We start from the raw sequence: 26,471 nt of genomic DNA, 5'->3' as shown, positions 1-26,471 counted from the left end.
ATACAATCAATATTGCGTTGAGTCACTTTGGAAGTCAATGGGGGCCTATTTTTGAAATTTAAAATCAGAAATGTCATCTGGTTAAAGTAAAACCAAACCAATTAAAATAAATTAAAATAAAATAAAATAAAATTTTGTGGTGATGCACTTTGAGTGCAGGTAATTTGGGTTGAATTTAGTGATTTTAAAACAGAAAGGGCATGCCTATATTTTCCTACAATGAAACAATATTTGCTGACGAGTTTAATGAATTTTTTTATGTTTTTATTTTAACTTTATCATCAGAAATGTCATCTGGTTCAAATAAAACCAAACCGAACCAAATAAAAAATAAAAGTAAACAAATACTGCGGTTAGGCACTTCAAATTGAATGTAATTTGGGGTGAATTTGGTGATTTAAAAACAGAAATTTCAAACCTGGTTAACTTAAATTAAATTAAAACAAAATGTTTAAATGAATTAATAAAATGAATATCAATAAATACAATCAATATTGCGTTGAGTCACTTGGAAGTCAATGGGGGCCTATTTTTGAAATTTAAAATCAGAAATGTCATCTGGTTAAAGTAAAACCAAACCAATTAAAATAAAATAAAATAAAATAAAATAAAATAAAATAAAATAAAATAAAATAAAATATTGTGGCGATGCATTTTGAGTGCAGGTAATTTAGGGTGAATTTAGTGATTTTAAAACAGAAAGCGCATGCCTATATTTTCCTACAATGAAACAATATTTGCTGACGAGTTAAATGAATTTTTTTATTTTTTTATTTTAACTTTATCATCAGAAATGTCATCTGGTTCAAATAAAACCAAACCGATCCAAATAAAAAATAAAAGTAAACAAATACTGCGGTTAGGCACTTTAAAATGATTGTAATTTGGGGTGAATTTGGTGATTTAAAAACAGAAATTTCAAACCTGGTTAACTTAAATTAAATTAAAACAAAATGTTTAAATGAATTAATAAAATTAATATCAATAAATACAATCAATATTGCGTTGAGTCACTTTGAGTGGAAGTCAATGGGGGCCTATTTTTGAAATGTAAAATCAGTAATGTCATAAGGTTAAAATAAAACCAAACCAATTAAAATAAAGTAAAATAAAACACTGTGGTGATGCACTTTGAGTGCAGGTAATTTGGGGTGAATGTAGTGATTTTAAAACAGAAAGGGCATGCCTATATTTTCCTACAATGAAACAATATTTGCTGATGAGTTTAATGATTTTTATTTTTATTTTTTAATTTTAACTTTATCATCAGAAATGTCATCTGGTTCAAATAAAAACAAACCGAACCAAATAAAAACTAAAAAACAAAAGTAAACAAATATTGCGGTTAGGCACTTTAAAATGAATGTAATTTGGGGTGAATTTGGTGATTTTAAAACAGAAATTTCAAACCTGGTTAACTTAAATAAAATTAAAAAAAATGTTGAAATGAATTAATAAAATGAATATCAATAAATACAATCAATATTGCGTTGAGTCACTTGGAAGTCAATGGGGGCCTATTTTTGAAATTTAAAATCAGAAATGTCATCTGGTTAAAGTAAAACCAAACCAATTAAAATAAAATAAAATAAAATAAAATAAAATAAAATAAAATAAAATAAAATAAAATATTGTGGTGATGCACTTTGAGTGCAGGTAATTTGGGTTGAATTTAGGGATTTTAAAACAGAAAGTGCATGCCTATATTTTCCTACAATGAAACAATATTTGCTGACGAGTTTAATGAATTTTTTTATTTTTTTATTTTAACTTTATCATCAGAAATGTCATCTGGTTCAAATAAGACCAAACCGAACCAAATAAAAAATAAAAGTAAACAAATACTGCGGTTAGGCACTTTAAAATGATTGTAATTTGGGGTGAATTTGGTGATTTAAAAACAGAAACTTCAAACCTGGTTAACTTAAATTAAATTAAAACAAAATGTTTAAATGAATTAATAAAATTAATATCAATAAATACAATCAATATTGCGTTGAGTCACTTTGAGTGGAAGTCAATGGGGGCCTATTTTTGAAATGTAAAATCAGTAATGTCATAAGGTTAAAATAAAACCAAACCAATTAAAATAAAGTAAAATAAAACACTGTGGTGATGCACTTTGAGTGCAGGTAATTTGGGGTGAATGTAGTGATTTTAAAACAGAAAGGGCATGCCTATATTTTCCTACAATGAAACAATATTTGCTGATGAGTTTAATGATTTTTTTTTTTTGAGATGATAAAAAACTCTTGTCCTTTTCCAAGTACTGAAAAAGTACCAAAATAGCTGAAATGTCTCATTTGTTTACTTGCAAATCATTTGATCACACACCAACATCAGTGAAAAATGAACATGAGAATGTGTTTTTTGTTAAGTTATTGAAAAATTAACTTTAAATCTAAGAGGGTACATCTCCTGTGTAGTTTATCACTAAGGGGCTCGGATGACAATCAAATTTGGGAAGCTCCGTCTCAAGCTGAAGAGAGGAGTGTCATTTCCAAAAGAGCACGCGGCGCTCAAGAGTTTGTAGTAGAGACAGAGAAAAGGCCTGTCTATCGCCTCCTGCAGGAGAAATGAAGAATGACGAGGCTGAGCTGTCCTTTGTCACACCGCAAGCAGAAAGAGGGCACAGAGAAAGCGAAAACACAGAAAAAAGAAGCAGCAGCAAATCCGTTTAAAAGTGTAAAGGAACTAGAATGAAAGCTGAGCCTTGGACAAGCGTGTTAGCTGAAGGAAAAGCAAAAGCTTACAGCACCTGGTATTCCCAGGCGGTCTCCCATCCCAGTACTAACCAGGCCCGACCCTGCTTAGCTTCCGAGATCGGACGAGATCGGTCTCGCGCGGCCGAAAATAGTTAAGCTTAACTTCTCTTAACTTTTCCCATTCATTCTCTATGGTAGTGCTTAACACTACGGATGCAATATATTTGTGGCCACACGTAGATTTCCTGGCGCTGTTTCGCTTCTTCCGTGGCGGGGAATTCAAACAGCAGATACTCATCTGTCAATCATTCGCTCTGAAGGAGAGGAGACGCGTTTTACGATCGGAGATTTCTTCACGAAATTGTTTTGTTTGAACAACATACGCTGCCAAACTCCCAACAAGCAGGTAAAGTGAATTATGTGTTTCTTTTCAAAAAACTAAACCAAAAAAAAACTTACAATTAATTACTTATTATATTATCATATAATCATACTTATGTGATTAATTATAGCAACTGTTTTGAATGTTATGTGATTTTCAAGACTTTAGTGCAAATATATAAATATATATATATATATATATATATATATATATATATATATATATATAATTGTCAACATGTACTGTGTGGTACAATTTCAAAATAACTATTTCCTATATATATATATATATATATATATATATATATATATATATATATATATATATATATATATATATATATATATATAAATTGTCAACATTTACTGTGTGGTACAACTTAAAATAACTATTTCCTATGTTAAATTAACTTTATTCCTGTGATGCAAAGCTGAATTCTTCAGCATCATTTATACTCTTCAGTGTGTCATATGATCCAGAAATCATTATTTATATGATTATTTGCTCACAAAACATTTCTTATTGTAATCAATGTTGATATTATCATTGTCACTACAATGATGAAAGCACATTATTTTCGGAAGGTTGACGTGATGCTGAAGACTGGAGTAATAATTCAGAAAATTCAGCTTTTCATAACAGGAATAAATTACAATGATTAGAAAATATATTAAAATATAAAAAAATAAAAAATAAATGTAAAAATAAAGACACACACACACACACACACACACACATACATACATATATATATATATATATATATATATATATATATAATGAATTATAAACTACATTTGATATATTTAATTTGAATCTATATTTCAGGAATGTTAAGATGATGCATGCTGTGTCAAGACCCATCCACCCGTCTCACTCCACCATAACATCACACCAGACACTGAAGGGAAGGGTTTCTTCCGGATGCATGTAAATAAATAATTCATACAGGCACTTATGTGTGTAAACTGTCTGTCTCATATGTGCACACAACACCAAGACATTATATTTTAATAAAGTAATGCTGTTAATCTTCTGTAGAACACCACACCATCTGCCATAACTGCGTCCCTCGTTCAGCTCACACTGGACCCCTCAGAACGGCTGGTCTTCGTGTTGGACCATAGATGGACAGATCTGTTGAGAACTGCCTCTCTTGAACATCTCTTGGCAACGCAACATAGGAGCAAGGATCTTCTTAAACAGGTCGAAGGCTTGTTTTATTTTCTGTGTCTTCCACAAATTGTATTATTATTAATATTATTGTAGCTGTTGTTGTTTAGTCTACAATTTTAAATTATTTAATTGATTTCCATTTGTTAAATAAAACATCAGAAGTATTGGCCTTGTTTACACTGTACTTTAGTGTGTTAATTAATTGTATTGACTTGCTTTATTTTATCTTGCTCAGTTTTGTAAACACTAAATGTTAGTAACGGCTATTATTAAACTCCGTAAATAAATATTTTATTTAAAATACTCTTACCAGTCAAATGTTTTTCAGCAGTAAGATTTTTAATGTTTTTTGAGAATTTCTTCTGCTCACCAAGCCTGCCTTTATTTTATCCAAAGTACAGCAAAAACTGTAGCATTTTAAATATTCTTACTATTTTAAATCAGCTGCTTTCTATTTCAATTCAATTCAATTCAAGTTTATTTGTATAGCGCTTTTTACAATACAAATTGTTACAAAGCAACTTTACAGAAAATTATGTTTCTACAATATTTAGTAGTAGCTTATAAGTGGTGACTGTCAGTTTGTGCACGTATGACAGGATTTGTAGAAAAATTCATACAAGACGTAGTCAGCCAGACGATGAACATTATTAATTTTATTAATAATTAATAATTATTATATGATGCAGTCACACATGTAGCAATATTTGTTAGTTCTGTTGTTGATTCAGGGTCAGCATCATCTGAGGTCCTCTGAGGGTCAGCATCTTCTCTTCTCAGGTGTTCTGGATCCAGACTGGAGCTTGTGTAAATCCTAGTTACCACGGGATGTAAATCCCTTGGCAAAACATAGAAACAAGATAGAGACATCATTAGCATAGCTGCTGATCCAACAAAGTAAAATTAATTTAACCCAAGCTAAAGAATAAGAATGCACATTTGATCAGATACAACTACACTCACAATTTAAGAGATACATTATTCGAATGCTTGGCGAAAGAGATGTGTTTTTAATCTAGATTTAAACAGAGAGAGTGTGTCTGAACCCCGAACATTATCAGGAAGGCTATATATTTGAATATATACTGTAATTTATTTCTGTGATGCACAGCTGTATTTTCAGCATCATTCATCCAGTCTTCAGTGTCACACGATCTTCAGAAATCAGAATAATATGATGATTTACTGCTCAAGAAAAAATTATTATTATTATTATTACTGTTGTTGTTATGTTATGTTGAAAACAGCCGAGTACAATCTTTTCAGTTTCTTACATGAATAGAAAGTTCAGAAGAACAGCATTTATCTGATATATATGTATATATTTTTTTACATTTTCATCATCAACATTTTTCATCTTTATCATCACTTTTAATCAATTTAAATCATCCTTGCTAAAAAAAAAGGCATTAATTTCTGTCATTTCTTTCCCCCCAAAAGAATGGTACAATCTATATTGTTAAGAAAGCTTTTTATTTCAAATAAATGCAGATCTTTGGATCTTTCTATTTAAAGAATCCCTGGGGGGTTTAAAATATTGATAATAATAATAATAATAATATTTTTTCTTGATCAGTAAATCATTATTCTGATTTCTGAAGATCATGTGACACTGAAGACTGGAGAAATGATGCTGAAAATACAGCGGAGCATCACAGAAATAAAATACATTTTACTATATGTTCAAATAGAAAGCAGTTATTTTAACTAGTAAAAATATTTCAACAATATTATTGCTTTTACTGTATTTTGGACCAAATAAAGGCAGGCTTGGTGAGAATTAAAAATCTTACTGTTCAAAAACATTTAAGTGGTAGTGTAATATATTTTTTTTCTGTGTTCTCCACAACTTTAGATTTTATTATTGTTGTTGTTGTTGAATCTATACATTTAAATATTTTCATGTATTTCAATTTGTTAATTAAAATACTATAACTATGTGGCCTTGTTTGAACTGTATTGAACTGTGTGTTAAGTTTTATTGATTAAAAAATGTATACATTTTGTTGATTTTCTTTTAAATTGATATTACATTTTATTTACTTGCTCAGATATGTAAACACTGAATGTTAATAACTGTTACCTTTAAACATACATAATTATTTAATATAAAACATATTTGTATTGTTTTTTCTGTTCTCCACATCTTTATTTTTATTATATCTGTTGCTGTTGTTTAATAACCTATGATTATTTTATGTATATTTATTTAATTATTATATATTTTTGTTATTTTTTCTTTTAATTTTTATAAGTATATTACTTTACTATAAATAAAATGAAAAACTTACTTTTTTGTGAGTTTTAGTTATATTTCATATATATGGGTTTTCTGTACAGTTATACACATATAAATAGACGTATCTTTATAAATAAAGGCCTGAAACATTATCAAAGTGTTCTTTTTAATTATTCACATTTTTCTATATTAAAAATAACTATTCCCTATTATAATGTATATGTTTCTTAAGATCTTTGCACATTTTGTACACCATACAAAAGAACAATTATTACAAGATTTATTTTTATCTTTGTTCACAAAGTTCATCTATTATATGTTAATCGTACTTAAAGTGTATCTAGATGAAAAAACGAATACAAACTCATTTTATGGTATTTGTGGCCGAGACGGGATTCGAACCTCTAATTCTGTGTATTTTTTTCGTCCCGCCTCCCTGGAATTTCCTTCGTTGCTATTGGCTAGTTAGCGCTCTACACCTATCCGCGACTGGCCGGTCTCGCTCAGGGTGGTATGGCCGTAAGCGAGTACAACAGTCAAGAGCGAGCTATTTAAAGAAGACACACAGGCTGGCGAAAGAGAAACAGACCCTTTTCAACGTCTTCTCTCTTTTTTAGATATGAATTAAATTAAGGGAAAGAAATAAGTAACAAAAAAAATATGCATTTTAATAAATAAATACATTCACAAAAATCAATGTCGCGGTGACGCACTTTGTGTGGAAGTAATGGGGGCCTGTTTCTCAACTTTAAAATCACAAATGTCTTCTGGTTAAAATTGAATTAAATAAAAGTAAACAAATATTGGCTTACTTTAAACTGAATGTAATTTGGGGTGATTTTGTTGATTTAAAAACGGGAAATTGCTAACCTGGTTAAATTCAATTAAAACAAAATGTTTAAATGAATTAATAAAATTCATATCAATAAATACAATCAATATTGCGTTGAGGCACTTTGAGTGGAAGTAAATGGGGGCCTATTTTTTAAATTTAAAATCAGAAATGTCATAAGGTTAAAATAAAACCAAACCAATTAAAATGAAATAAAATAAAATAAAACATTGTGGTGATGCACTTTGAGTGCAGGTAATTTGGGGTGAATGTAGTGATTTTAAAACAGAAAGGGCATGCCTATATTTTCCTACAATGAAACAATATTTGCTGACGAGTTTAATGATTTTTATTTTTATTTTTTAATTTTAACTTTATCATCAGAAATGTCATCTGGTTCAAATAAAAACAAACCGAACCAAATAAAAACTAAAAAATAAAAGTAAACAAATATTGCGTTTAGGCACTTTAAAATGAATGTAATTTGGGGTGAATTTGGTGATTTTGAAACAGAAATTTCAAACCTGGTTAACTTAAATAAAATTTAAAAAAATGTTGAAATGAATTAATAAAATGAATATCAATAAATACAATCAATATTGCGTTGAGTCACTTGGAAGTCAATGGGGGCCTATTTTTGAAATTTAAAATCAGAAATGTCATCTGGTTAAAGTAAAACCAAACCAATTAAAATAAAATAAAATAAAATAAAATATTGTGGTGATGCACTTTGAGTGCAGGTAATTTGGGTTGAATTTAGTGATTTTAAAACAGAAAGGGCATGCCTATATTTTCCTACAATGAAACAATATTTGCTGACGAGTTTAATGAATTTTTTTATTTTTTTATTTTAACTTTATCATCAGAAATGTCATCTGGTTCGAATAAAAACAAACCGATCCAAATAAAAACTAAAAAATAAAAGTAAACAAATATTGCGGTTAGGCACTTTAAAATGAATGTAATTTGGGGTGAATTTGGTGATTTTAAAACAGAAATTTCAAACCTGGTTAACTTAAATAAAATTAAAAAAAATGTTGAAATGAATTAATAAAATGAATATCAATAAATACAATCAATATTGCGTTGAGTCACTTGGAAGTCAATGGGGGCCTATTTTTGAAATTTAAAATCAGAAATGTCATCTGGTTAAAGTAAAACCAAACCAATTAAAATAAAATAAAATAAAATAAAATAAAATAAAATAAAATAAAATAAAATAAAATAAAATAAAATAAAATAAAATAAAATAAAATAAAATAAAATATTGTGGTGATGCACTTTGTGTGCAGGTAATTTGGGTTGAATTTAGTGATTTTAAAACAGAAAGTGCATGCCTATATTTTCCTACAATGAAACAATATTTGCTGACGAGTTTAATGAATTTTTTTATTTTTTTATTTTAACTTTATCATCAGAAATGTCATCTGGTTCAAATAAGACCAAACCGAACCAAATAAAAAATAAAAGTAAACAAATACTGCGGTTAGGCACTTCAAATTGAATGTAATTTGGGGTAAATTTGGTGATTTAAAAACAGAAACTTCAAACCTGGTTAACTTAAATTAAATTAAAACAAAATGTTTAAAAGAATTAATAAAATTAATATCAATAAATACAATCAATATTGCGTTGAGTCACTTTGAGTGGAAGTCAATGGGGGCCTATTTTTGAAATGTAAAATCAGAAATGTCATAAGGTTAAAATAAAACCAAACCAATTAAAATAAAATAAAATAAAATAAAATAAAATAAAATAAAATAAAATAAAATAAAATAAAATAAAATAAAATAAAATAAAATAAAATAAAATAAAATAAAACACTGTGGTGATGCACTTTGAGTGCAGGTAATTTGGGGTGAATGTAGTGATTTTAAAACAGAAAGGGCATGCCTATATTTTCCTACAATGAAACAATATTTGCTGATGAGTTTAATGATGTTTTTTTTTTTTTGAGATGATAAAAAACTCTTGTCCTGTTCCAAGAAATGAAAAAGTACCAAAATAGCTGAAATGTCTCATTTGTTTACTTGCAAATCATTTGATCACACACCAACATCAGTGAAAAATGAACATGAGAATGTGTTTTTTGTTAATTTATTGAAAAATTAACTTTAAATCTAAGAGGGTACATCTCCTGTGTAGTTTACCACTAAGGGGCTCGGATGACAATCAAATTTGGGAAGCTCCGTCTCAAGCTGAAGAGAGGAGTGTCATTTCCAAAAGAGCACGCGGCGCTCAAGAGTTTGTAGTAGAGACAGAGAAAAGGCCTGTCTATCGCCTCCTGCAGGAGAAATGAAGAATGACGAGGCTGAGCTGTCCTTTGTCACACCGCAAGCAGAAAGAGGGCACAGAGAAAGAGAAAACACAGAAAAAAGAAGCAGCAGCAAATCCGTTTAAAAGTGTAAAGGAACTAGAATGAAAGCTGAGCCTTGGACAAGCGTGTTAGCTGAAGGAAAAGCAAAAGCTTACAGCACCTGGTATTCCCAGGCGGTCTCCCATCCAAGAACTAACCAGGCCCGACCCTGCTTAGCTTCAGAGATCGGACGAGATCGGGCGTGCTCAGGGTGGTATGGCCGTAAGCGAGTACAACAGTCAAGAGCGAGCTATTTAAAGAAGACACACAGGCTGGCGAAAGAGAAACAGACCCTTTTCCACTCAAAAAAGTGGAAAAGTCTTCTCTCTTTTTTTAGATATGAATTAAATTAAGGGAAAGAAATAAGTAACAATAAAAAATATGCATTTTAATAAATAAATACATTCACAAAAATCAATGTCGCGGTGACGCACTTTGTGTGGAAGTAATGGGGGCCTGTTTCTCAACTTTAAAATCACAAATGTCTTCTGGTTAAAATTGAATTAAATAAAAGTAAACAAATATTGGCTTACTTTAAACTGAATGTAATTTGGGGTGATTTTGTTGATTTAAAAACGGGAAATTTCTAACCTGGTTAAATTCAATTAAAACAAAATGTTTAAATGAATTAATAAAATTCATATCAATAAATACAATCAATATTGCGTTGAAGCACTTTGAGTGGAAGTAAATGGGGGCCTATTTTTTAAATTTAAAATCAGAAATGTCATAAGGTTAAAATAAAACCGAACCAATCAAAATGAAATAAAATAAAATAAAACATTGTGGTGATGCACTTTGAGTGCAGGTAATTTGGGGTGAATGTAGTGATTTTAAAACAGAAAGGGCATGCCTATATTTTCCTACAATGAAACAATATTTGCTGACGAGTTTAATGATTTTTATTTTTATTTTTTAATTTGAACTTTATCATCAGAAATGTCATCTGGTTCAAATAAAAACAAACCGATCCAAATAAAAACTAAAAAATAAAAGTAAACAAATATTGCGGTTAGGCACTTTAAAATGAATGTAATTTGGGGTGAATTTGGTGATTTTAAAACAGAAATTTCAAACCTGGTTAACTTAAATAAAATTAAAAAAAATGTTGAAATGAATTAATAAAATGAATATCAATAAATACAATCAATATTGCGTTGAGTCACTTGGAAGTCAATGGGGGCCTATTTTTGAAATTTAAAATCAGAAATGTCATCTGGTTAAAGTAAAACCAAACCAATTAAAATAAAATAAAATAAAATAAAATAAAATAAAATAAAATATTGTGGTGATGCACTTTGAGTGCAGGTAATTTGGGTTGAATTTAGTGATTTTAAAACAGAAAGTGCATGCCTATATTTTCCTACAATGAAACAATATTTGCTGACGAGTTTAATGAATTTTTTTAATTTTTTTATTTTAACTTTATCATCAGAAATGTCATCTGGTTCAAATAAGACCAAACCGAACCAAATAAAAAATAAAAGTAAACAAATACTGCGGTTAGGCACTTCAAAATTGAATGTAATTTGGGGTGAATTTGGTGATTTAAAAACAGAAATTTCAAACCTGGTTAACTTAAATTAAATTAAAACAAAATGTTTAAATGAATTAATAAAATTAATATCAATAAATACAATCAATATTGCGTTGAGTCACTTTGAGTGGAAGTCAATGGGGGCCTATTTTTGAAATGTAAAATCAGAAATGTCATAAGGTTAAAATAAAACCAAACCAATTAAAATAAAATAAAATAAAATAAAACACTGTGGTGATGCACTTTGAGTGCAGGTTATTTGGGGTGAATGTAGTGATTTTAAAACAGAAAGGGCATGCCTATATTTTCCTACAATGAAACAATATTTGCTGATGAGTTTAATGATTTTTTTTTTTGAGATGATAAAAAACTCTTGTCCTGTTCCAAGTACTGAAAAAGTACCAAAATAGCTGAAATGTCTCATTTGTTTACTTGCAAATCATTTGATCACACACCAACATCAGTGAAAAATGAACATGAGAATGTGTTTTTTGTTAAGTTATTGAAAAATTAACTTTAAATCTAAGAGGGTACATCTCCTGTGTAGTTTACCACTAAGGGGCTCGGATGACAATCAAATTTGGGAAGCTCCGTCTCAAGCTGAAGAGAGGAGTGTCATTTCCAAAAGAGCACGCGGCGCTCAAGAGTTTGTAGTAGAGACAGAGAAAAGGCCTGTCTATCGCCTCCTGCAGGAGAAATGAAGAATGACGAGGCTGAGCTGTCCTTTGTCACACCGCAAGCAGAAGGATGGCACAGAGAAAGCGAAAACACAGAAAAAAGAAGCAGCAGCAAATCCGTTTAAAAGTGTAAAGGAACTAGAATGAAAGCTGAGCCTTGGACAAGCGTGTTAGCTGAAGGAAAAGCAAAAGCTTACAGCACCTGGTATTCCCAGGCGGTCTCCCATCCAAGTACTAACCAGGCCCGACCCTGCTTAGCTTCCGAGATCGGACGAGATCGGGCGTGCTCAGGGTGGTATGGACGTAAGCGAGTACAACAGTCAAGAGCGAGCTATTTAAAGAAGACACACAGGCTGGCGAAAGAGAAACAGACCCTTTTCCACTCAAAAAAGTGGAAAAGTCTTCTCTCTTTTTTAGATATGAATTAAATTAAGGGAAAGAAATAAGTAACAATAAAAAATATGCATTTTAATACATAAATACATTCACAAAAATCAATGTCGCGGTGACGCACTTTGTGTGGAAGTAATGGGGGCCTGTTTCTCAACTTTAAAATCACAAATGTCTTCTGGTTAAAATTGAATTAAATAAAAGTAAACAAATATTGGCTTACTTTAAACTGAATGTAATTTGGGGTGATTTTGTTGATTTAAAAACGGGAAATTTCTAACCTGGTTAAATTCAATTAAAACAAAATGTTTAAATGAATTAATAAAATTCATATCAATAAATACAATCAATATTGCGTTGAGGCACTTTGAGTGGAAGTAAATGGGGGCCTATTTTTTAAATTTAAAATCAGAAATGTCATAAGGTTAAAATAAAACCAAACCAATTAAAATGAAATAAAATAAAATAAAACATTGTGGTGATGCACTTTGAGTGCAGGTAATTTGGGGTGAATGTAGTGATTTTAAAACAGAAAGGGCATGCCTATATTTTCCTACAATGAAACAATATTTGCTGACGAGTTTAATGATTTTTATTTTTATTTTTTAATTTTAACTTTATCATCAGAAATGTCATCTGGTTCAAATAAAAACAAACCGAACCAAATAAAAACTAAAAAAAAAAAGTAAACAAATATTGCGGTTAGGCACTTTAAAATGAATGTAATTTGGGGTGAATTTGGTGATTTTAAAACAGAAATTTCAAACCTAGTTAACTTAAATAAAATTTAAAAAAATGTTGAAATGAATTAATAAAATGAATATCAATAAATACAATCAATATTGCGTTGAGTCACTTGGAAGTCAATGGGGGCCTATTTTTGACATTTAAAATCAGAAATGTCATCTGGTTAAAGTAAAACCAAACCAATTAAAATAAAATAAAATAAAATAAAATATTGTGGTGATGCACTTTGAGTGCAGGTAATTTGGGTTGAATTTAGTGATTTTAAAACAGAAAGGGCATGCCTATATTTTCCTACAATGAAACAATATTTGCTGACGAGTTTAATGAATTTTTTTATTTTTTTATTTTAACTTTATCATCAGAAATGTCATCTGGTTCAAATAAAACCAAACCGAACCAAATAAAAAATAAAAGTAAACAAATACTGCGGTTAGGCACTTCAAATTGAATGTAATTTGGGGTGAATTTGGTGATTTAAAAACAGAAATTTCAAACCTGGTTAACTTAAATTAAATTAAAACAAAATGTTTAAATGAATTAATAAAATTAATATCAATAAATACAATCAATATTGCGTTGAGTCACTTTGAGTGGAAGTCAATGGGGGCCTATTTTTGAAATGTAAAATCAGAAATGTCATAAGGTTAAAATAAAACCAAACCAATTAAAATAAAATAAAATAAAATAAAACACTGTGGTGATGCACTTTGAGTGCAGGTAATTTGGGGTGAATGTAGTGATTTTAAAACAGAAAGGGCATGCCTATATTTTCCTACAATGAAACTTTCAATTCAATTCAATTCAAGTTTATTTGTATAGCGCTTTTTACAATACAAATCGTTACAAAGCAACTTTACAGAAAATTATGTTTCTACAATATTTAGTAGTAGCTAGTAGTTTGTGCACGTTTGACAGGATTTTAGAAAAATAAAAATAATAATAATAATACAAGACGTAGTCAGCTAGATGATGAACTATCAATATTATTAATTAATAGTAATTATATGATGCAGTCACACATGTAGCAATATTTGTTAGTTCTGTTTGTTGATTCAAGGTTAGGATCATCTGGGGTCCTCTGAGGGTCAGCATCATCTCTTCTCAGGTGTTCTGGATCCAGACTGGAGCTTGTGTAAATCCTAGTTACCACGGGATGTAAATCCCTTGGCAAAACATAGAAACAAGATAGAGACATCATTAGCATAGCTGCTGATCCAACAAAGTAAAATTAATTTAACCCAAGCTAAAGAATAAAAATGCAGATGCAACTACACTCACAATTTAAGAGATACATTATTCGATGTTTGGCGATAGAGATGCATTTTTAATCTAGATTTAAACAGAGAGAGTGTGTCTGAACCCCGAACATTATCAGGAAGGCTATTCCAGAGTTTGGGAGCCAAATGTGAAAAAGCTCTACCTCCTTTAGTGTACTTTGCTATCCTAGGAACTACCAAAAGTCCAGCGTTTTGTGACCTTAGGGTGCGTGATGGGTTGTAGCGTGGTAGAAGGCTAGTTAGGTACGCAGGAGCTAAACCATTTAGGGCCTTATAGGTAAGTAATGATAATTTGTAACAGATACGGAACTTAATAGGTAGCCAGTGCAGAGACTGTAAAATTGGGGTAATATGATCATATTTTCTTGACCTGGTAAGGACTCTAGCTGCTGCATTTTGGACTACCTGTAGCTTGTTTATTGACGAAGCAGGACAACCACCTAGAAGTGCATTACAATAGTCCAGTCTAGAGGTCATGAATGCATGAACTAGCTTTTCTGCATCAGAAACAGATAACATGTTTCGTAGCTTGGCAATGTTTCTAAGATGGAAGAATGCAGTTTTTGTAACATTGGAAATATGATTTTCAAAAGACAAATTGCTGTCTAATATAACACCCAGATTTCTGACTGTAGAGGAAGTAACAGTACATCCGTCTAGTTGCAGATTGTAATCTACAAGATTCTGTGTGGTGTTTTTTGGTCCAATAATTAATATCTCTGTCTTATCCGAATTTAATTGGAGAAAATTATTTGTCATCCAATCTTTTACATTTTTAACACACTCTGTTAGCTTAGATAATTGGGAAGTTTCATCTGGTCTCGTTGAAATATATAGCTGAGTATCATCAGCATAACAGTGGAAGCTTATTCCATATTTTCTAATAATATTACCAAGGGGCAACATGTATATTGAAAATAGAAGGGGACCTAGGACGGATCCTTGTGGCACTCCATATTTTACTGATGATAAATGAGATGACACCCCATTTAAGTAAACAAAATGGTAGCGATCGGACAGGTAGGATCTAAACCATCTTAGAGCCTGCCCTTGAATACCTGTATAGTTTTGTAATCGATCTATGAGTATGTCATGATCTATGGTGTCGAACGCAGCACTAAGATCAAGTAAGACTAGAAATGAGATGCAGCCTTGATCTGACGCAAGAAGCAGGTCATTTGTAATTTTAACAAGTGCAGTTTCTGTGCTATGGTGGGGCCTAAAACCTGACTGAAATTCTTCATACAGATCATTTTTATGCAGGAAGGTGCTCAATTGAGCAGACACAACTTTTTCTAAAATTTTAGACATAAATGGAAGATTTGAAATAGGCCTATAATTTGCCAGTACACTAGGATCTAGTTTTGGTTTCTTAATAAGAGGCTTGATAACCGCCAGCTTGAATGGTTTTGGGACGTGACCTAAAGATAACGACGAGTTAATGATATTGAGAAGCGGTTCTTCGGCTACAGGTAACAGCTCTTTTAGTAATTTAGTGGGTACAGGATCTAATAAACATGTTGTTGGTTTAGATACAGTGATAAGTTTATTTAGCTCTTCCTGTCCTATATTTGTAAAGCACTGCAGTTTATCTTTGGGTGCGATGGATGAAACTGAAGTGTTAGACGCTGTAGAATCTACATTCGCTATTGTTTTTCTAATGTTATCTATTTTATCAGTGAAGAAATTCATAAAGTCATTACTATTTAACGTTGGTGGAATATTTGAATCAGGTGGCGTCTGGTAATTTGTTAATTTAGCCACTGTGCTAAATAAAAACCTTGGATTGTTTTGGTTATTTTCAATGAGTTTGTGGATATGCTCTGCCCTAGCAGTTTTTAGAGCCTGTCTATACCTGGACATACTGTTTTTCCATGCAATTTTAAAAACTTCCAAGTTAGTTTTTCTCCATTTGCGTTCAAGACTACGAGTTACTTTCTTGAGAGAGTGAGTATTACTGTTATACCATGGCACAGTACGTTTTTCTCTAACCTTTTTCAATTTGATGGGGGCAACAGCTTCTAATGTATTAGAGAAAATAGTGCCCATGTTGTCAGTAATTTCGTCTAATTCATGTGTATTTTTGGGTACAAATAGCAGTTGAGATAGATCAGGCAGGTTATTTGCGAATCTGTCTTTGGTGGCTGGAACAATAGTTCTGCCCAGACGGTAACGCTGAGACATATAGTTAATATCAGTTATACGCAGCATGCACGATACAAGGAAATGGTCTGTAATATCATCACATTGGGGTACAATATCTATAGCAGTAAGATCGATTCCATGCGATATAATTAGATCTAGTGTATGATTAAAACGATGAGTGGGCCCGGTGACATTTTGCTTGACTCCAAAGGAGTTTATTAGGTCAGTAAACGCAAGTCCTAATGTATCATTTGCATTATCAACGTGAATATTAAAATCTCCCATGATTAGCGCCTTATCAACTGTAACTAGAAGGTCTGAGAGGAAATCTGCAAATTCTTTTAGGAATTCTGTATACGGCCCTGGTGGTCTATACACAGTAGCCAGAGCAAGAGATACATTAGATTTCTTTTGTCTGACAGTGTAACATTTAGCAGAAGTATTTCAAAAGAGTTAAACCTGTATCCTGTTTTCTGGGTAACATTGAGAATATCACTATATATTGTTGCAACACCTCCTCCACGACCAGTCTGACGGGGCTCATGCTTATAACAGTAGTTTGGTGGAGTAGACTCATTTAGACCAAAATAATCATTTGGTTTTAGCCAGGTTTCAGTCAAGCAGAGTACATCAAAACTATTTTCTGTGATCATTTCATTTACAATAACTGCTTTGGGTGTGAGTGATCTAATATTTATGAGCCCAAACTTTAAAAATTGTTTTTGTTCATTTACTTTACATTTTTCTGGTTTAATTACGATAAGATTTTTTCTAGATCCTACATTATATTTTGACCTCACTATCCGGGGAACAGACACAGTCTTAATAGTTTTTACAGCACAAGTACTTTTATCATTTAAGCGGGTGGAACAAAACTCATCATAATAGTTATTAGAGAATTGTCTTACTAGTCACATGGAGCGAAGTGTCCTGGAGATGTTGTCAGAGAGCAGCTCCGCTCCGATTCTGCTGGGGTGTAATCCATCAGCGCGAAACAGCCTAGGACGCTCCCAGAAAAGATTCCAGTTATTAACAAATAGCAGTTTCTGTTCTTTACACCATGACAACAACCATTCATTTAAAGCAAAAAGTCTACTGAACCTTTCGTGTCCTCGTCGATACGTGGGCAGTGGTCCTGACACGACGATCGTCGCCGCGGGCGTCGTGCTGCGAACCGTCTCGATCAGGCTGCTGAAGTCCCTCTTCAGCGTCTCCGTCTGCCGCAGCGTGGTGTCGTTAACCCCGGCGTGAAGCACGACCGCTCTGGGGCTCTCGTCGACCTTCAGGATCGCGGGTATCTGCGCAGAAACATCGAGAACACGAGCACCAGGCAAACAATGAGTGTGCACTTTACCTTCGGCTAACGTAGCACTTACGTGTCGGACGATGGAGTCTCCGATGATCACAGCGTCGCGTCCTGTCTCGCGGAGGGGAGCGAAGCGGTTCCGGATGGAGATGTCGAAGGCAGGAGGGGGAGAAGTCGTCGCCCGGGACCCGGCTCGCGTCCTCCGCTGTGGATGCACCCAGGGTCCGTGGTGTCCCGGCGTCGCAGTGAAGGACATCTGGGAAGATCGCGTCCTGGGTGCACCGGGCCTGTGCAGAGAAACACACGGAGTAGACGTGGTGGGACTGTTAACAGATCGCTGTATACTTACCCCGGACTTGTGAGCGTCAGCCCGGGATGATTCCAGCGCGGTTCTCCGCTCTCTCAGCTGGGCCTGCCTCACCTCCAGGTCGCGAATCTGCTTTCCCACGGCCTCGAGCTCGAGCTGCACAGAGTGGAGACATTCATCCGCCATTAAAGCAAGTAACAGTGAGTACAGCAGTGGTAATGTGTGTGAATAGAGTATTAGCAATGTTAGCGCAGTTAGCTGCTGAAGTCAATGGGGGCCTATTTTTGAAATGTAAAATCAGAAATGTCATAAGGTTAAAATAAAACCAAACCAATTAAGATAAAATAAAATAAAACAAAATAAAACACTGTGGTGATGCACTTTGAGTGCAGGTAATTTGGGGTGAATGTAGTGATTTTAAAACAGAAAGGGCATGCCTATATTTTCCTACAAGGAAACAATATTTGCTGATGAGTTTAATGAATTTTTTTTTTTTAGATGATAAAAAACTCTTGTCCTGTTCCAAGTACTGAAAAAGTACCAAAATAGCTGAAATGTCTCATTTGTTTACTTGCAAATCATTTGATCACACACCAACATCAGTGAAAAATGAACATGAGAATGTGTTTTTTGTTAAGTTATTGAAAAATTAACTTTAAATCTAAGAGGGTACATCTCCTGTGTAGTTTACCACCAAGGGGCTCGGATGACAATCAAATTTGGGAAGCTCCGTCTCAAGCTGAAGAGAGGAGTGTCATTTCCAAAAGAGCACGCGGCGCTCAAGAGTTTGTAGTAGAGACAGAGAAAAGGCCTGTCTATCGCCTCCTGCAGGAGAAATGAAGAATGACAAGGCTGAGCTGTCCTTTGTCACACCGCAAGCAGAAGGATGGCACAGAGTGGGCGAAAACACAGAAAAAAGAAGCAGCAGCAAATCCGTTTAAAAGTGTAAAGGAACTAGAATGAAAGCTGAGCCTTGGACAAGCGTGTTAGCTGAAGGAAAAGCAAAAGCTTACAGCACCTGGTATTCCCAGGCGGTCTCCCATCCAAGTACTAACCAGGCCCGACCCTGCTTAGCTTCCGAGATCGGACGAGATCGGGCGTGCTTTTTTTTTTTTTTTTTTTTATTATCAAAAAGAACATAATTATATTTACAAGAGAAACTAATTCAGTTTCACATCCTTAAATCTTCAAACGTGAATCATATTTCAACCAAGGCATCTAGCACTTAAGCTATATAATCGGTCCACAAATACATCATTCAAAATAAACATAAAACAAAACAAAGATTACCCACAGAGCCAGGCCAAAACAACAAAACTTACCCAACTCATAACTCTTTTGTTTTTTTCAACATTTTATACACAACCCTTTTTCCCCTTCTATTCTAATCAACTCACTCCCTTCCACAAACGCTCTTTCGAATTCTTCATTAGGCAAATATTTCCACATCAAATACACATTTTTCCTAAAAATCATTTTGAACATTGCCATTACATCCACTTTTTTCCTATCATAATATGCCATGTTCCTCCTTACCCATATCGCATATCTTGCATTACTTAAAACCATGTTCCATAAATTCACTTTACTATCCTTTCTATTCATGCTTATCCCAAACAAAAACAACTTTTTCCATTCCTCCCCTGCCACATCTATCCCCATTCCTTTTTCCACTAACACTTTTACTGCAGCATGAAATGCTTCCAGCCCTTTACATTCAAAAAAAATGTGCATCAATGTTTCTGGCTCTGTCTCACAAACATCACACTCTCGATTTACATTTCTGTTCATTTGATGAATCACCACCTTCGTATATATTCTGTTATGCCTTAATTTGAAGTCCAGGTTTTCACAGTCCAGTCCATTGTATTTCACATTTAAGTTCTTCCAAATCATCTTTACATTTATTCCAGGGAATACTCTTGGCCATACCTCCTCAGATGCAGGTGTTTTGATTTCCTTTTTCACCATCATCTTGTAAATTGTTTTAACATTCAATTCATGGAAAAAAACTTTTCCCCCTTCTTTGTCCAAAACATACATTTCAGGAAATCCCCAATCTCCTACTTTCACAGTCTCTCTCTCAATCCTTTGTGCCCATCCTTCTGGTAGGCTCGTTTTGATATTTTCACATTCACAGTCCACTTTAGATATTTCAATTTCATCATCCCATCCCACCACACAATCATATATAGCCCTATTTGGCAAAAAACCTTCAACATACTCATATGCCATATCTTTCACTTTTCTAACTCCCGCTCTCATAAACAATTTATTATAAAGAGTTTTCTCTCTCCTCTTTATTTTTGGGTTCAGAAATAATGGCTGGTTAAGCACTTGATTTATATTATCACAATCATAATTAACATTAACTAAAAACTCAGCCCAAGCACTAAACACTTCCTGATAAAACTCTGGCATTTTCCCAGTCATAGGTTTTTTAAACGCCATAAACAATCCTTCCTCACCACATCCTCCCCCTTCATTTAAATACGTTTTCATATATCCCTTCCACCCATACTCTGCTTTGTCACATAAATACTTTTTTATTGTTTTAACTCTTATTGCCTTCCTCTTAACCTCTAAATCTACCAACCTCAAACCCCCTTCCTCATAATCTGCTATCAATGTTTTTGTTGAAATTTTGATTCCTTTACCTCCCCACACAAAAGTATTCATAATCTCTTTTATTTCGTTCAATACCCAGTCTGGTAAACTAATTGCTCCCATCACATAGTTGCATTTAGTAAGAATTAATGAATTAACCACAACTACCTTTCCTCTTAATCTTAATTCTCTTTGCCTCCAGAAATTTAATACTTGTTTGATTTTGTTTAAAACTCCAGTCCACGTTGCATCTCTAGCCTCCTTCATATTTACTCCTATATTCACTCCTAATATTTTTAAATGATCTTTCACTATTTTAAACGGCACATCTAACCCTTCTATCTCTACTCCACCTACACTCATTATTTCCGACTTATCAGCATTTATTTTTGCACCCGAAGCTTTTCCGTATATTCCCATCTGCATTCTTATTCTCTTGACACTCTCTATATCCCTGATAGTAAAAGTTGTGTCGTCTGCGTACTGGTGGATTACACTTACTCCCCCATACGGAATTGGAATACCTCTTATTTCGTTATCATGTTTTATCAGAGATGCTAGCGGTTCCGCTGTTATTGAATATAACAATGCAGATAGTGGGCACCCTCGTCTGACAGACCTTTCTAATGGGAAGGGATCAGTTAATACCCCATTGATTTTAACACAGCTTCTAGCATTGTCATATAGTAATTTTATCCATTTTCTTATTCTATCTCCAAATCCATATCTTGCCATTGTCTGCTCAATAAAACTGTGCTCCACCCTATCAAAGGCTTTATTCAAATCCACAGATAAAACCAATCCCCCCTCCCTGTCTTTTCCCATATTTTCAACAACGTCCCTTATTGTACAGATGGTATCCACAATATCTCTCCCCACTATGCTGTACGCTTGGCTTGGCGACACAATACTCCCTACTACCTGTTTAATTCTATAAGCCATAATTTTTGTTAAAATTTTATAATCTGAATTTAACCGACTCAAAGGCCTATAATTTTCCAACTTCAATGGATTCCCTTTATTTTTATATAGTATGGTTATAATACCTAAGCCCATAGATGCCGGCATTTCCTTTCTCTCCTCCATGCCTTTATACACTTTTAACAGTATTGGCGCTAAGGTCACTATAAACGTCTTGTAAAACTCATGGGTTAAGCCATCTGAGCCAGGACTTTTATTCTTTTTTGTCTGGTTTATTGCATCCTTTATTTCTTCAATACTTATATCTCTTTCGCACATATTCTTCTCGTCCTCGTCTAGCTTCACATTAACAGTACTCAAGACTTCATTCACACACTCTTGTTTTACACCCTCCCTCTTAAATAACTCTCTATAAAAATTCTCCACTTCTTCTATTATCCCCACAAAATCATTTATTTTGTCGCCTTTTTTATTTTCCAGCTCTAAGATCTGATTTCTCCTCTGCTTTTTATTTTCTAAATTGAGGAAAAACTTTGTACTTCTCTCCCCCTCCAAAGCATACTTAGCTCTGCTTCTTATTATTATTCCCTTGCTTTTTTCCTTTTCATACTCTTCTAATTCTGTTTTTAACCTCATAAAGCCCTCTTCACCATAATCAGGATTATTTTCTATTTTTTTAGCTTCTTCTTTTAAAGCATTTTCCAATACTTCTACTTTACTCCTCTTCATAAAATCCCTCTGTTTTGAGTATCTAATACTTCTTTTTTTTATTTTCCTTTTCATTTCCTCCCACCACTCACATATATTTTCTTCATATACTGGGTTCTGCATTTCATACTTTATACATTTTACAATGCTTTCCTTATATGCCATTTCATTTAACAGATTTGAATTTAAACACCACACTCCCCCTCCCCTCTTCTCCCCTGTAACACATATCTTAACTGTCATCACTGCATGATCACTTAAACCAACAAAACTATATTTCACATTCTTGACATATTTTAGAATTTCTCTTTTCATCAAACATAGATCTATACGACTCTGTTTCAAGTTACCCATCACCATTTGTCTTCTCGAAAATTCTCTCTTATATGGATTCTCTTCCCTCCACACATCAACTATATCATCACTCCGCATCCACTCTAATAAGATCTTTCTTGACCCATCAGTTTTAAAATTGGCACTACTTGAAGCGTCCAGTCTGGAGCACCATACATTAAAGTCCCCAACCACTATACACTTTCCTTTACATAGTGTCTTTATTTCATTAAAGACTTCTTTTCTGTCAACCTCTACATTCGGTGCATAAATATTTATAAGCCTAAACAATTCATTGCAAAACATAAATTCAATCCCTAACAATCTCCCGCTTCCATCTTTATAAATCTGTTGCACATTTTGCACTCTTTCTCTTTTCGTCAAAATGGCCACTCCACAGGCATTTACATTCCCGTGACTTACATAAATTTCTCCCTCCCATTTATTTTTTATATTATCCATTATGTCCCCTGTCCAGTGCGTCTCTTGTAAACATAGCACATCAGCTTTTAACAATCTCTTCACCCTCTCAAACTTATTCAGGTCTCTTAACCCATTACTGTTTAAACTCACAATGTGCAAAACACCCCACATTATGAAAAAAAATAAAAAATAAATATATACATATACCCATTCAAATTAACTCAAACTCTTACTTTCTGCCTTGTGCTCCTCCGCTCTTTTCTTCTTTCTTTTATTCATCATACTTTTCCCCTCACTCGTGTCCATATCTTCCTCCGCGTTTGTCACACGATTCTCTAGCACTTCTCCCTCCTTTCCTCCCCCCTCGTCTTTCTTCATTCGTTTCCCCCTCAAATGTTCTTCTTCCTTCTTTTTGGCATCATCACCTTCATCTTTACTTTTAACCTTATTCCGGTCTCCATCCTCACACTCCAAATCTTTAGGATCCATCTCTTTACCAGGCGTACACTCTTTCTTTTTTCTCTCTCTCATCCGCTGCCGGCTGTTCTCACTTCCAATGTCTTCCCATGTCGTCGCTGTCTCTTCCCTTCCCCTGGAAATTTGGCTCTCCTCTCCTTCTACATTTAAACTCTCTTCCTCTTCGCTCTCCTCCACCTCGTATAGATCCGACGTTTCCTCCTCGCTGTTCTCCTCTTCCATCACTGCCGGCGTTTCACACACACAGCGTCCTGGTCGCATTCCGCACACGCCACACTTCTCCTCCTTGCACTCTCTTGAATAATGTCCTTGTTTGTCGCATCTAAAACATCTAAAACTCGGGCATTCCCTCACAACATGCCCCGGTTGTATACACAGACGGCAAACCTTGACTTGTCGATCGTGTATAACCCTGAAGTGTTCAGTCCCACTGAGCGTTTCAAACTTCGTTGAGTAAGGCAAAGATTTGACGACACTGTTGAACTTGACTTTTAAAAACCTTGTCCCATCCGCAATGTCAGTTCCTGGCCACATTCTCCTCTTTATTTTAGACGCTGCCATTACTCCCCAATCCTTTAGTTTTCCCAATATTTCTTCGTCTTGAATGTACATGGGCAGTCCTAGAAAAGAAACAACCATCTCCATGCAATCCACTTCTTTTACCATAACACGACTTTTTTTTATCATCAAACCATCCAAAATTTTCTCTTTTGCTCTCACATCCTCCATTGTTAATTCATACTCTTTTGGAGACTTATATCTACAACCAATAACTCCTCCGCACTCTTCTTTCACAGTCTTCAACAGTTCCATCATTGTGATTCTGTCCTCCCCTTCCATCTCCACCAACACCGTCAGTTCTTTATCATAACTGCGCTCCTCACCTCTTGCGTCCCACATGTTTCGGTCTCTTCCCTTATCCAATTGTCCAGCCATGTCTCCTCCTTTGTTACTAGAAGTGTTTATCCTCAAACAGCAAGAGCTGCTTGAGGATTAGACGGCCGCAAACTGCACGCACTGTTTTGCAACAATTATCTCAACCAATTCGAAAGAAAAAAAAACTCCAACTCCACACAAGCAAACACACTCCTTCTCCCTTCTTGCTTTTCTTGCTGTACCACTTCCTGTCACCACTACGAGCTCAGGGTGGTATGGCCGTAAGCGAGTACAACAGTCAAGAGCGAGCTATTTAAAGAAGACACACAGGCTGGGGAAAGAGAAACAGACCCTTTTCCACTCAAAAAAGTGGAAAAGTCTTCTCTCTTTTTTAGATATGAATTAAATTAAGGGAAAGATATAAGTAACAATAAAAAATATGCATTTTAATACATAAATACATTCACAAAAATCAATGTCGCGGTGACGCACTTTGTGTGGAAGTAATGGGGGCCTGTTTCTCAACTTTAAAATCACAAATGTCTTCTGGTTAAAATTGAATTAAATAAAAGTAAACAAATATTGGCTTACTTTAAACTGAATGTAATTTGGGGTGATTTTGTTGATTTAAAAACGGGAAATTTCTAACCTGGTTAAATTCAATTAAAACAAAATGTTTAAATGAATTAATAAAATTCATATAAATAAATACAATCAATATTGCGTTGAGGCACTTTGAGTGGAAGTAAATGGGGGCCTATTTTTTTAATTTAAAATCAGAAATGTCATAAGGTTAAAATAAAACCAAACCAATTAAAATGAAATAAAATAAAATAAAACATTGTGGTGATGCACTTTGAGTGCAGGTAATTTGGGGTGAATGTAGTGATTTTAAAACAGAAAGGGCATGCCTATATTTTCCTACAATGAAACAATATTTGCTGACGAGTTTAATGATTTTTATTTTTATTTTTTAATTTTAACTTTATCATCAGAAATGTAATCTGGTTCAAATAAAAACAAACCGAACCAAATAAAAACTAAAAAATAAAAGTAAACAAATATTGCGGTTAGGCACTTTAAAATGAATGTAATTTGGGGTGAATTTGGTGATTTTAAAACAGAAATTTCAAACCTGGTTAACTTAAATAAAATTAAAAAAAATGTTGAAATGAATTAATAAAATGAATATCAATAAATACAATCAATATTGCGTTGAGTCACTTGGAAGTCAATGGGGGCCTATTTTTGAAATTTAAAATCAGAAATGTCATCTGGTTAAAGTAAAACCAAACCAATTAAAATAAAATAAAATAAAATAAAATATTGTGGTGATGCACTTTGAGTGCAGGTAATTTGGGTTGAATTTAGTGATTTTAAAACAGAAAGGGCATGCCTATATTTTCCTACAATGAAACAATATTTGCTGACGAGTTTAATGATTTTTTTTATTTTTTTATTTTAACTTTATCATCAGAAATGTCATCTGGTTCAAATAAAACCAAACCGAACCAAATAAAAAATAAAAGTAAACAAATACTGCGGTTAGGCACTTCAAATTGAATGTAATTTGGGGTGAATTTGGTGATTTAAAAACAGAAATTTCAAACCTGGTTAGCTTAAATTAAATTAAAAAAAAATGTTTAAATGAATTAATAAAATTAATATCAATAAATACAATCAATATTGCGTTGAGGCACTTTGAGTGGAAGTCAATGGGGGCCTATTTTTGAAATGTAAAATCAGAAATGTCATAAGGTTAAAATAAAACCAAACCAATTAAAATAAAATAAAATAAAACACTGTGGTGATGCACTTTGAGTGCAGGTAATTTGGGGTGAATGTAGTGATTTTAAAACAGAAAGGGCATGCCTATATTTTCCTACAATGAAACAATATTTGCTGATGAGTTTAATGATTTTTTTTTTTTTGAGATGATAAAAAACTCTTGTCCTGTTCCAAGTACTGAAAAAGTACCAAAATAGCTGAAATGTCTCATTTGTTTACTTGCAAATCATTTGATCACACACCAACATCAGTGAAAAATGAA

At 33.3% G+C, this 26,471-nt stretch overlaps 1 protein-coding gene and 2 non-coding genes across 4 annotated transcripts; all 3 read right to left on the bottom strand.

Moving 5' to 3' along the window:
- Positions 1-4,707: 4,707 nt before the first annotated feature.
- LOC132098099 (uncharacterized) lies at positions 4,708-18,138 on the bottom strand. 2 transcript variants are annotated; one of them, XM_059504229.1, is made up of 2 exons: positions 17,372-18,138; positions 4,708-5,077 (listed from the first exon to the last, which is right to left on the bottom strand). In XM_059504229.1, the coding sequence occupies exon 1, from the start codon at positions 18,023-18,025 to the stop codon at positions 17,375-17,377; it is 651 nt and encodes a 216-aa protein (XP_059360212.1). In that variant the 5' UTR covers positions 18,026-18,138; the 3' UTR covers positions 4,708-5,077; positions 17,372-17,374. The 2 variants fall into 2 exon arrangements, with proteins under 2 accessions (XP_059360212.1, XP_059360222.1); XM_059504239.1 differs by lacking the exon at positions 4,708-5,077 and adding an exon at positions 14,115-14,180.
- Positions 9,800-9,918, bottom strand: LOC132112416 (5S ribosomal RNA). Its single transcript, XR_009424950.1, has one exon. It is a non-coding gene; the product is annotated as a 5S ribosomal RNA (ribosomal RNA).
- Positions 12,095-12,213, bottom strand: LOC132112403 (5S ribosomal RNA). The gene has a single exon (XR_009424943.1). It is a non-coding gene; the product is annotated as a 5S ribosomal RNA (ribosomal RNA).
- Positions 18,139-26,471: the final 8,333 nt, after the last annotated feature.

The sequence above is a fragment of the Carassius carassius genome, chromosome 2, assembly GCF_963082965.1.
Source record: "Carassius carassius chromosome 2, fCarCar2.1, whole genome shotgun sequence".
NCBI lineage: Eukaryota > Metazoa > Chordata > Actinopteri > Cypriniformes > Cyprinidae > Carassius > Carassius carassius.
Note: the sequence above shows the minus strand (reverse complement) of the source record. Positions and strands in the feature narration are given on the sequence as shown.

Coding starts and splice junctions, on each gene's coding strand:
- LOC132098099 (XM_059504229.1), bottom strand. CDS start 18,025: ATGTCCTTCACTGCGACGCCGGGACACCACGGACCCTGGGTGCATCCA.